The sequence below is a fragment of the Drosophila teissieri genome, chromosome 3R, assembly GCF_016746235.2.
Source record: "Drosophila teissieri strain GT53w chromosome 3R, Prin_Dtei_1.1, whole genome shotgun sequence".
In the NCBI taxonomy this organism is placed as follows: domain Eukaryota; kingdom Metazoa; phylum Arthropoda; class Insecta; order Diptera; family Drosophilidae; genus Drosophila; species Drosophila teissieri.
Genome location: NC_053032.1, coordinates 9,721,104 through 9,733,559, shown reverse-complemented (window position 1 = coordinate 9,733,559; position 12,456 = coordinate 9,721,104). Strand labels below are relative to the sequence as shown.

Below are 12,456 nucleotides of genomic sequence, written 5' to 3'. Positions count from 1 at the left end.
CCACTCAGAACTAGATGGGGAATTCTTTCTCGTGTTCTCGTGCCCTGTGAAAATGCATAAACCAAACAGAGCGAGACCAGCTAAACAAAAGCCCAGAGCCGAGGGTCGCATAATGCACTTTTGCTTTTCTTTTTTCGTTTTTGATATGGTTTTCCTGGTTTTTTGAATTTTTTGTATGTCTCTCGTTTGTGCTTCTTTTCCTGCTCTTTTTCCAGCTGAAATTTCCGGTTGGGCTTTTGTGTAATCCGCCAGAGACGCGGCTTTGCATGATTCGGGTTCTTATTTGTTATTGGTTGTTTTCAGAGTTGAACGACTGCCGTGGCCTGCTCACAAATTCTGGACACTCAGAGTTTCGTCGGTTCAATCAAATTGCAATTATCGTAAGCACGTGGTTGTGTCCTCCATTCCGTGGGTGCGGAGCAAGTTGCCTCGCCGAAGTGATCTACGATTCGTGACGCTTTTGATTTATGTGTGCTGAACCATTTTCACAGCGATATCCAATGACTCAGCACTTGGATTCGGAATATCTCCGTAGATCCGTAGATTTCTGTGCTTTTCGGGTTTACAGAGCGTGCAGTGATACGAATGTGACCGCAGGGCTTTCTATTTCTATACTCGTATCTTTGGGAATGGGGCCCTCCTCAGCTGGGCAACTTAATTAGTTTTGTTGTTGCTAACAAAAGGCGAGTATCTTGTATCTGAAAGGCAGGTAAACGGATTTACTTTTCGGCGCCTTTCAAGACTCCCTACGGTTTCTCACTTTCGTGATTTATTAGCGTTCGTATTTTGGTTTTTGGCCAGTATAATAGTTGGCTGCTCCGCGTGTGATGAGCATTGTGGATTAGTTTCGCCAAAAACAATAACCATAAACCGAAAGTGAAAATACACACTTTTGATTTGCTCACTTGATAAAATTCAAATTCGATTTGGCTTGTGTTACGCATGATTAAGCAGGTGAATCCCCCCATCTTTGTATCTATTCAGTTACTTGATATGGTTTGACTTTGAGCTGAGCGCCCGGGGAAGCATCTTCAATCTGTTGCGTTTCAATTATTGGTAAATTGTTTCCTTACCATCCTTTTTGCAGCCATAGTGAAAACATTTGCATTTCCACTGGCAATAACAAATGCATTCCGCACACATCAGCGTCACATTCTATCAATATCAATTCATATTCCTATATGTATATATTTGTGTGTATCTGTGTGAGGGGGAGACTTTGTATGCAAGTCGACGCAGAATGTTATCTCTCTGGGTGTGCAGGGGAAAAAGTGAAAATTATAATGAAATGCATTGGCATTTCCCTCACGTACCCACAAAGTACATCAATCAAATTGAAATGCAAGCATCAGCCATCAGCCGGCGCTGCTTTTCAATATTTCGTAATGCATTTAACCATGCTAATAACAAAAAAGTAATGCAATAAATATTGCATATTTTCACTCCAGTCTTACATTCGCTCGTGGTGGAAACAATTTTTGCCATATATTCCAATTAGGGTTCTCTTGAATTTACAGATGGTCGCGTGATTTTATGTATTTTTTCTGAACTTATGTATGTATGTACATGTGTTCCTATAAATCGCAAACGTCCTAATTTAATTGAGTTCAACAAACTCTGGATGAGTTTAAAAAACAAAATCATTGTTACGCAGCTTATGAAATCCAAGGGAATGAAAAAAAAAACAACTCGTGTCACGATCTATCACGCACACATCTCCAGCAATCCGGGAGCTTTCGGAAAGGCAGAGCAACTGCAAACAGAATTTCGAGAAAAATTCAATTTATGCAAAGCCAAAAGGAGACGACTGCATCGGAAAGTGCGATGGAGATGGGGAGTGGAATGTTGCTTTAACTAATTAGACACTTGTCATTTGTAGTAATGTTGTAATAAATACCGTTACAATGTCATTACCGGCATTACTCGTTGGCATTTCTTTCGCACCACCTCGTCCCGTCTCGTTCGCACAATCGTTCCGTCTCTTTCCACGCTTTTGGCCGCACTCACTCATCAACGCGGCGAAGTCTTTGTCAATGGCTTGTTAGTTTACTTGTCTCCACTTCTGGCCCCGCGCCCCTCCGGACTTTATTTAAAACTTTGTTTTGCTTTACAGCTTAGAATTTTTAATGAGCTTTCGTCTACCCCGTACTCCGTGTACCCTCTTCTTCCAGTAGTTCTCGGTGGTTTTCCGCTTTTCGTCGGTCATTTCTTTCCTTCTTGAATGTCATCTATTTTTGAAGCTTGTTCTTTGCACACTTTTTCTGTTGTTCTCCACTATTTTCTATGGGGCTTTAGCGGGGTCATTGCTTAGTTATAGTCACTTGAGACGAACTTGGCCAAGGAGTCAAGCCGTATTTAATCTTCCATTGAAACCAGAACCCAGGTCTCATGGGTTCCAACTTACTCAAAGTCTTAAAACAGTCGCCTTTAAGGCCTTAAGTGAATTAATCAAAGTTCATGTTATAAAAAATCATAGTTTAAGTAAATTTACTTCAATATTATCTAATATAAAAAAAGGAGATTCGATTTCAGTCCGTTAGAAAAATGCCTGATTCCTTTGGACTTGCTTCTCCCAATTCTCGTAGCTCTTAGAAAAAAAGTCTCATGATTAACACCATTTCATCACCTCCTCGGTGCAGCGTTGCTTTCACAACATCCTCTGGCCTGCCCCAAAATACATATGTATATGATCGTTCCACTAACCTATCCCACCTTTTTATTGGTTTTTCCCATCGCACCTTGGCAATGCCAGAGGAGCAAGAGCAGAACCAAACATAGAACCCAGAGACAAGACAATAAATGTCTCAACTGAAACATTGGAGTTGGCTTATCGGCGAGCAAATATTGCCCAACATAATTTACACACAGCAAACGTCAGGGAGAGTGAGTGAGATGGGCATAGATATAGGCACAGGCGCGCAACAACAATTGAGTAAACAGAATGCAGTCAACCTTTTTGCTTGGCAAACAGAGCCAAGATGTCTGGATAATTAACGCTAGTCAAAAGTTGGTCGGCGTTGGGCTTTGGGCTGGAGCGAGGGGCGAGGGGCGTGAGCTGGGAAATTTCGGCGTAATTGAGTGGCTTATTGACTCGGGGCATATTTGTAGTACGAATTACACACATATTTGTGTGTGTGTTTCAGCCGCCTTTGTCATTTTTGAGCAGAGCTGAAGAGAGAAAACGGAATAATAAACGTAGAATCCTGTCGAACCGGTTTTATAAATAGATAAGCGCATAAAAACAACGTTCATTACGCAAGAATGTGCCCTAAAACGATGCAGCCAAGTGCCTAAGTTTTTGTTCGGGAGGAGCACCAGCACCAGCAACAGCATCAGCATCAGCGAAAACCTGAAATCTGCATAGAGCAAGATTAATTAACTCGCCCCGCCAGACGACCAGCCACGTAGGACAGCAAGGAGCAGCAGCGATATCAACGGCAACGTCAGGAGCCACTGCAGCAGCAGCAACCATCGGCAGCAACTCGCGCAAGATCTTTGGCAGCAGCAACATCAACTCCGACTGCAGCAACTTCAATTGCTCGAACAGAGGCAGCACCTATACTTTCATCTAAGGAGACAGCAACATCGAACTGCAGTATCAGCAACACCAGCTGCAGCACCCGCAGCACCAGCAACACCAACTGAAACAATAGCTTAAATAAAGGGAACCCCAGCTGAAACAGTGCTACAGGATGCGACTCTTCGCCAGCAGTGGCCAGGCTGCAACATCGCCAGCACTGGCCCACAGTTCCAGCGATGAGGCTGGGGAGGTCATTGAGAATTCCCACACCAGGAGAGCGGGGTGCTCCGTGCTGCACAGCAGTGGGGGAAAGTCAAGGTCGCTGGAGAGGTACTCAGGGGCACCCAAGATGCACCAGCAGACGTTGGAGATGCTGCCGCCCTACGCCACGCCCACGTGCAGCACCCGTCGCCGACTCCTCGCCCCCTTCCGATCCCTGAAGCGTCGCAGTCGGAGCAGCAGCAGCAGCAATGAGTCGCACCACTTCGGCAACCATCTCAACAACCTGGTGGTGGTAAATGTTGGGGCGGCCACTGCAAATGGGGGCGTGGCCAAGGCCAAGGCCAAGGCCAGCTCGCAAAGCGGTGACAGTGGAACCGGCGGCACCGAACTGGAGCACGAAATGGAACAGGATGACGACGAGGAGGATGAGGAGGAGGGCGAGGAGATGGACGAACTGAGTCTTAGTTACTCACAGTTGAGCAGCAGTGGCTGCGAGGAAGCCGAGGCCCCACCAGGAGATGTGGCCAACGATCGACAAGCAGCAGCGGTGTCAACAGTCGCTTCCTGCGTGCAACACGCTGCCAACGAGCGGCGACGCAACATTCTGTCGCTGTACTCGTCCTCGTCGGAGGAGCAGCTCCACTGTCGCCTGGGCGACATCACGCTGGTGGACGACACCTACTCCAACTGCGATCCGCAAAACGATGCCGAGCGCATGTTCCTCCAGGTTGTCGGAATCTTACGCGATGAGAATGAGGTTTGTGTACCGGCTAACAGTGGGCGGCCGAAATATTGGTCAGGTCTATGAAGTTTGTGTTTCTTTATAAAGCCGAACTCATTATTTTATGAGATTGCTATATATCGAGTATGTATGATAAGATAATACCATTTATAAATGATTATGTAATATGAGTACATAAAGGGAAAGTGCATATTTATGGTTCATAAGTTCTTACCCACTCCACATTTTCGATTGAAAAATCACAGAAAGAAATTTTTAATCTGAGTGAAATACAGGAATCATTCATTTTAATGCATAATTTTAATTAAAAGAATCCTTGCCTGCTCTGCGTCTATCCATCTCTTTTTTGAACATTTCCTTTGAAATCTTGATTAATTTCCACCCACAGACATAAAAGATTCGTTTTCGTTCCTGGTCGTGCTGTATTCAAGTAGATGTGTCCTTGCTATAAAAGAAATGGCAAACTGCTAACCGAGTTTTCTTTTCTCTCCGTAATTTCCCGCTTTATCCCTCCCGCTTTCTATGGACACAACTTTTTCAGTCTCACTTGCAATTTCAATTAATTAATGCAAGCTAGGATTTCCGGTTTGAGCTTCACTGAGCAAGGGGTAAAATTAAGGGGAGTAAATCAAGACGGAAAGAGCCACACTTTCATAAAATAATTGATTTACCTGCTGAATTATTCTAATCTCACCCCTGCTAAAATCGCAATTCTCTTTGCATTCATCGCCTGGCAAAATGTCAATTTAAGGTATACATTTCTGCCATTTCTGTGGCATTTACCTCCCGTGGCAAACACAAATCATTTTTAATAAGCTCTGTGGGTGATGCGAGCTTTACATTGGCAGAAATCAGGGGAATATTTGTCCGTTCTGCCTTTATTTTCATTTGCTACAAGGAACATAATGCATTTTACTTATTTGCAACTTTAGAGGATGTAGACCTTTCCATGCTCTAATTAATTTCATTACTTGAAAATGAAAGTACCAAGAGTACAATGATTTTTCTTCTGTGCTGCTCTGCGTGCTGCCATAGAAAATGTGGCGGCAACATTTGCTTTTTTATTTAACCAAGTTCCCCGCTCGACAGCCGCAGGTGAGGCAGGCCAAGGAATTGTTATGGAGTCAAGCGGATGGTATTAAATTACACAGAGTTGCACTTTTTAAGTACACGCCATGGACAAACGCCCGGCAACTATGGCCACCCAATCCCGACCTCCTTGTTGGCTTTGCAAGGATTCCCCTTGGCAGAGGCCCACAATACATGAAGCCTGCTCATTTCTTCTTCTCTGTCGCCGCTAGCTGATTAAACTTCTTCCAAGTAAGGCAGCTTTAAAAGTGCATTGCCCTCTTATCAGCGAGCCACCCCATCACCACCATTACCACCATCACCACGTCCTACTGCAACCCAACCCCGAAGACTTTTTACTGAATGACTTGGATGGCAAACAGCTTTCTTGTCTCTTTGTGGCGGCGGCCACTTTGTTGGCTTGTTGCCACTAATTAATGGAGAAGCAATGAGAGAGGGGATGCATATTTATTGTAAACAACAAATTATTGATTGCCAGCGACAAGTTGGCCACAGCCTTTGGGCGCCTTTGTTGGCTGCGTTTCCCGCTCCGCTAATTAAAAATAAATGCGAGGCAGCTCAAAGCAGCCACACACAAAGGATTTCAACTGAAGTTGCTCGCAGTGCAGCGGGAAATAATTTGTGTGCTTAATTAGCAGTGGAGGTGAACAAAAAATAATTAAGAACGCTTTCCTTTGGGTTATGTGGGAACAAGATAATGAGCAGGGGAGAAACTACCAAAGAAGCTTACAAAAATTAAATATTTATAGTGAAAAGGGGTTATTAACAGTAATCGAACATTTAAAATCACAGAAAATACCTCTTGTTTTGTGTTCTTATTAAATCAATTTGTTTATATGCATTTATTTATAGCAGCAACACTTTTTCAGTTTCCATCATATTTTTAACAATATATTCCGTAATCATTAAAAGCCATCGAAAAACGTCATATTACTTAGCATTGGCAAAGTATCTTCTGAATTGCACAGAGACTGGTCCTTCTCAACCAACTTCATCTGCTGCAATAAGCCCCGAAATAGATAAGGTTATTTATTTAGTTCGGCTTTAAAGGCAAAGCAACAATTGCCTCGGGAAATGCCAGCAAAGAAGAGTAGAAGAATAAAAAATGCCTCAGTGCGCCCAGCCAAACACATGGACAACTGGCTGTGCAAGTGCATTATGGGGCATAAACTTGCCCCGGGAGCCACAAAGAGTTAAAGGCTGGAAAAGCTAAGGCTAAAGTTCCAAATCAAAAACACAAACTCCAAGAAAACTAAATTAAAAAACTGCACAGAAGCCGAAATGGAGGAGGCGGGATCCGAAAAGAGAGTTGAGGGATCCTGGGAAAACTAAATGAAATAATAAAGAAAACGAACAAGGAGGCGGAGTGGGGGGTTGAACTGGGTGGACTGAAGTTCTGGCCTGGTCCAGGACTTCTTTCTCCTTGCGGGGTGCTGAAACTTTTGCTTTGCCAAGGTAAATGCATTTTGCTTGTTGCATGCAAAACGGCAGGCAATGAAAGTTTCTGTTGCCGGGTTATGGAAATGGAAAATGCTGGGGGAACGGAAAATGGGAAGTGGGAAGTGGAAAGTGGGAAATGGGGTGTCAAGGTAAAAATTGAAAAGCGAAAATTTTCTCGGGGGAGCGAGGGGAACGGGCGAGCGAAAATGGGCCAAATGAAACGTGCGCAGATGTTGCTCCTTTCTTCTCCTGTTGCTCCTTTTCTCCGGGCGCTCCTGCCTTTTCCAGCTTAGAGTTACAAAAGCGCCAAATTGGCGCAGCGGAAAGTCGGTAGAGAGCAAAGGGAGCAGGGGGACCTACGTGCAGGGACTTTTCGGCGACGCAGTGCATACAAAGGACATAAACGTTAAAGCAGAAGCTGCCTGCTTTTAACTGCTAATGAAGAAGCGACTCAGCACACACTTCAAAAAATATACAAAAGCCAGCGATGCGAAGGGGTTAGAATGGAACAGCTGTATCTGATTCGCAGATACTTGCCAAAATGTAAAGGCTTCGCTTGGGAATAAAGCTTAAAAAACGAAAGAGTACCAAGTAGCTTACATACAATACGGCTTGGGGTTGCCCTTTAACATCACTTAAGTTGTTTTGTTTATTAAAAGTGGATTACTTGAATCTAACAAGCGTTCCCTAAGAACATCATGACATCGGTATGCACTAAAAGAGGAAGGGATAATCGGCCTGGCCAACTAATCCGATTTAATATACTAACCATGCACACTAACCGGATCTGATTGGCATTAGATATTATGTTCTCCGGCAAGTCTGGGCCAACATTTTAATCCCCTTGGGATGGGCATAATAATAGTAAGCCGTAACTGCAACGTGAGCTCAACTAAGCTCATAATCATAATGAAATTAAAGTTGAGGAAGGCGCCTGCAAGTGGAATTAAAAAGGGTTTGTGGTGTGGTGTGGTGGAAACAATAAATGCATATTGCTATTCAGAGGAGAGTAAGCCGTCGGGCACAAAGGGAATATTATATAAAGGATGCCCAGGCATAACAATATGGCTAATTACATAATGCAGCTCATCATTTCTCCAATCAGCAAGTGCACTTTAATTCATTTCCCCGCTTTGGTTTGTGCTTACAGAAAATGCGTCAGTTCCAGAAGATCCTGGAGGATCTCAGCTCCCGCGTTGCCCTTGCGGAGCAGACAAAAACCTCCTGGCTGCCACCCTCTTCCGTGGGCGAGGCCAATGAGCAGATGCAACAGTTGCAGCGCCTGAGGGACAAGATGACGACGGCCAGTGCCCTCCTGGATGATTGCAATGAGCAGCAGTCCTTCTTCACCGCCAATCAGGTCCTGGTGCCCACACCCTGCCTCTCCAAGCTGGAGGACTTAAACACGCGGTGAGTGTAACTCTGCGCTTATTATTACACTTTACTTATTTACTTACTGGGATGTTTACACTACGACAGCATGAAACTCCTGCAAATCGCCATGGACGAGCGCCAGAAGGTCCTTTGTCAGGCTGGAGCCCAGCAGACGCACGAGAACGGCGACGACGGACGCACCACATCGAACAGCGGCACCATTGGACCACTGCCCAATCTCGGCCAGAGCGTAAAGCCGCCCTGGGAGCGGGCCACCACAGCCGCCAATGTGCCTTACTATATTGAGTGAGTACAGAGAAACAGACATTTCGCGGTACCAAGTGATGTGAACTCTCATTCTTAGTCTCTTCGGTTAATTGTAAATGCGATAAAGTAGTAACCATATATTTTATAACCTACTTTGAACTATAGCCACGAACGCGAGACCACGCACTGGGACCATCCGGAGATGATTGAGCTGATGAAGGGCCTGGCAGATCTCAACGAGATACGCTTTTCCGCCTACAGAACGGCCATGAAACTGCGATCTGTTCAGAAGCGACTGGGTGAGCTTAGCCCGTAGCACTTTTCTTCCTCGCTGTAACTCAATTTTTCCATCATCCAAATAGCTCTCGACAGGATCAGCATGTCCACCGCCTGCGAGTCCTTCGATCGACATGGCCTGCGTGCCCAGAACGACAAGCTGATCGACATACCCGACATGACCACGGTGCTGCATTCGCTCTACGTGACAATCGATAAAATTGATTTGACGCTAATGCTGGACCTGGCCATCAACTGGATCCTGAATGTGTACGACTCACAGAGGACCGGCCAAATCCGAGTCCTCAGCTTCAAGGTCGGACTGGTCCTCCTCTGCAAGGGTCACCTGGAGGAGAAGTATCGCTATCTGTTCCGCCTGGTTGCAGATACCGACAGACGGGCGGATCAAAGGCGACTGGGACTCCTGCTGCACGATTGCATTCAGGTGAGTTAGTTTTGTTTAAATTACTCATTCAAATTAAAGCCTCATTTGATAACCGCTAATAGTTATTGCAGAAATAAAGTAAATTACTGTGATCAAATAATTTTAAATGGGTTATTATATCTATTAAAAGCTTCTAAGTATTTAAGTTAGTTGCACAATAATTACTTTTTACTTACTGAGGCTCAAATTTATTAAACATAAGCCAATTTACACTTCCAATGAGGAGTAGTACTTGCAATAAAAGCAGGGAAAATAAAACAGCACTTCATATTTTTAGGTACCCCGCCAACTAGGTGAAGTTGCCGCTTTCGGTGGCTCCAATATTGAGCCCTCGGTGAGGTCCTGCCTGGAGCAGGCTGGCATCTCGCAGGAGGCCATCGATGGCAACCAGGACATCTCCATCGAGCTGCAGCACTTCCTCGGCTGGCTGCAGCACGAACCGCAGAGCCTCGTGTGGCTTCCGGTGCTCCATCGCCTGGCGGCGGCGGAGGCGGCCAAGCACCAGGCCAAGTGCAACATCTGCAAGGAGTACCCGATCGTGGGCTTCCGCTACAGATGCCTCAAGTGCTTCAACTTCGACATGTGCCAAAAGTGTTTCTTCTTCGGCCGCAACGCCAAGAACCACAAGCTCACGCATCCCATGCACGAGTACTGCACCACTGTGAGTGTCGAACTCTTACTTTGCTTAAAATGCGTTGTTATATTTTCGCTAATCTTTTGGCTCTTGACTCTTCTCAGACCACATCCACCGAGGACGTTCGTGACTTTACACGCGCCCTGAAGAACAAATTCAAGAGTCGCAAATACTTTAAGAAGCACCCCCGAGTGGGATACCTGCCCGTTCAGAGTGTTCTGGAGGGTACGTATTTAATCATTTGAATCAATTTAAAATCAATTTTAACTAAAAGCTTACACTCTCTGAGAACATTTCATAATAAATAATCCTCTTAATATTCCCCAATCCAGGGGATGCTCTGGAGAGTCCGGCGCCCAGTCCGCAGCACACAACCCACCAGCTCCAGAACGACATGCACTCCCGCCTGGAGATGTACGCCTCACGACTGGCTCAGGTCGAGTACGGCGGAACGGGCTCGAATTCCACGCCGGACAGTGATGACGAGCACCAACTGATCGCTCAGTATTGCCAGGCTCTGCCCGGGACTTCAAATGGAAGTGCGCCCAAGTCGCCTGTCCAAGTGATGGCCGCCATGGATGCCGAACAGCGGGAAGAACTGGAGGCTATCATCCGCGATCTCGAGGAGGAGAACGCCAACCTGCAGGCGGAGTACCAGCAATTGTGTAGCAAGGAGCAAAGTGGCTTGCCCGAGGACTCCAATGGCATGCAACACTCCAGTTCCAGCATGACGGGTCTTTCTGGCCAGGGCGAGCAGGGCCAGGTGGGATTTCGGATTGAATTTTATGTCTTTCTTAAATTAATTTCCCCTATTGTTCCCTTCCATTTTGCAGGACATGATGGCGGAAGCAAAGCTGCTGCGTCAGCACAAGGGTCGCCTTGAGGCGCGTATGCAAATCCTGGAGGATCACAATCGACAACTGGAAGCCCAGTTGCAGCGACTACGCCAACTTCTAGATGAACCCAATGGCGGCGGCAGTAGCGCCACCAGCAGCGGCCTGCCCAGCGCCCCCGGCTCCGCGTTGAACTCCAAACCCAACACCCTCCAGACCCGGTCTGTGACTGCCTCGCAATTGAACACGGACTCGCCGGCAAAGATGAACCAACAGAACGGCCACTACGAGCACAACTCAAGTGAGTGGGTGGGATTACCTAAATGCTCAAAATGATTGAGCTGCGTTTTGTGTGGCAATTAGCATTGTATAATGGGGAATTATTAGCAGGATCTTGTTTGATTCAGCAGAGAAAACTAGCTGGCCTTAAAATCTTATAGCTTTTTTTAGCAATCTTACCTTCTTTTCTTTAATAATCTCCCAATAATGTACACATATAAACTATTATTTAAAATAATCTGCCTAGAGGGAGGTTAAACGGTCAAATTTGAAGTATGTTTCGTTATTTTTCTCCCCAACGAAATAACAAAGCCATCAAAATGGCAGTGGGGGTATACTTAGAAGGGATACAAAACTTGGGCCTGCATTACAATAGAAAACTATTAGATAGACAAATTTTAATCGTCTAAAAGTCGACTTATTTTAATGGAAACGCATTTAAAACGGGGGCTTAGATGCGACAGAAACTACACCGATGGGAAACTATCCCAATGGTAGGGGGTTCTGACTAACAGTGAGTGACAGCCTCGCCCACTAGCATTAACAAAGGGGCCATCCTGCGAACTAACCTCTAATTGTGTGCTGTTCTTGTCTGTTCTGTCACGCACTCTAATGTACACCCCCATCAATGAAAACCCCCACGTCCACGTCCATCTCCATCTCCATCGAAACTGAAACCGCAAACACACTCGCAGAGGGAATTATGCTGCCGGGCATGAACAGTGAGATGCAGCAACAGCACGCCCAGCTGGCGAGCTTGGCGGCGAAGCATCATCAGCACCAGCTGAGCGGAGCCCTGAATGCGTTGCACCAACAGCAGCAGCAACAGCAGCAGTTGCAGCAGCAGCAGCAGCATCCGCAGCAACAAAGGAGCCTGATGACAGGCAATGGCGGAATGGACATTTCCGGCGGCATGCAGACATCGGGCGGATATCTGGGCGACGACGGACGTCCACCGCCGCCCCCGCACTCCAGCCTCATGCAACAGCAGCAACAGCAGCACCAGCAGCACTTGAATGGTGCGGATATTAATGGCAGTCACTGTCACCTTTTGTAGCCGGCTCAATTTTCCGACCACCTCTGTGGAGCTTGTGTTGAGTTTGGTTTTCGTTTGCGGTGCCTACTTTAGGGCGCTGGATTTTGATTTCATTTTCGAATTGCTTGTGTTGTTTGTGTTGATGTCGCTTTCTCTATACAATCTTGTTGGAATGGAAGTTTCCACTATAAATACTAATTTCGTTTATTTCTCTTGCTCTGCTCTCTTTCTACTGCCCCAAATCGCCATGCAGATCTTGCCTAGAATGTGTTGGATTAAAGCGGTAATGCAACGATTTG

At 45.9% G+C, this 12,456-nt stretch overlaps 1 protein-coding gene across 19 annotated transcripts in view; it reads left to right on the top strand.

Annotated features, from left to right (window-relative positions):
• LOC122622207 (dystrophin) overlaps positions 1-12,456 on the top strand; it is a 136,199-nt gene that overhangs the window by 122,823 nt on the left and 920 nt on the right. For 15 of the 19 annotated variants that reach the window (XM_043800473.1, XM_043800472.1, XM_043800469.1 and 12 more), the window contains 8 exons: positions 8,164-8,423; positions 8,493-8,693; positions 8,820-8,953; positions 9,017-9,375; positions 9,653-10,036; positions 10,114-10,234; positions 10,342-10,772; positions 10,843-11,143. In XM_043800473.1, the coding sequence (XP_043656408.1) occupies positions 8,164-8,423; positions 8,493-8,693; positions 8,820-8,953; positions 9,017-9,375; positions 9,653-10,036; positions 10,114-10,234; positions 10,342-10,772; positions 10,843-11,143 (2,191 nt within the window). Of the gene's footprint in view, positions 1-3,206; positions 4,500-8,163; positions 8,424-8,492; positions 8,694-8,819; positions 8,954-9,016; positions 9,376-9,652; positions 10,037-10,113; positions 10,235-10,341; positions 10,773-10,842; positions 11,144-11,816; positions 12,141-12,410; positions 12,441-12,456 lie in introns of those variants that run through there. The other 4 variants (XM_043800488.1, XM_043800487.1, XM_043800478.1 and 1 more) reach the window with 4 other exon arrangements.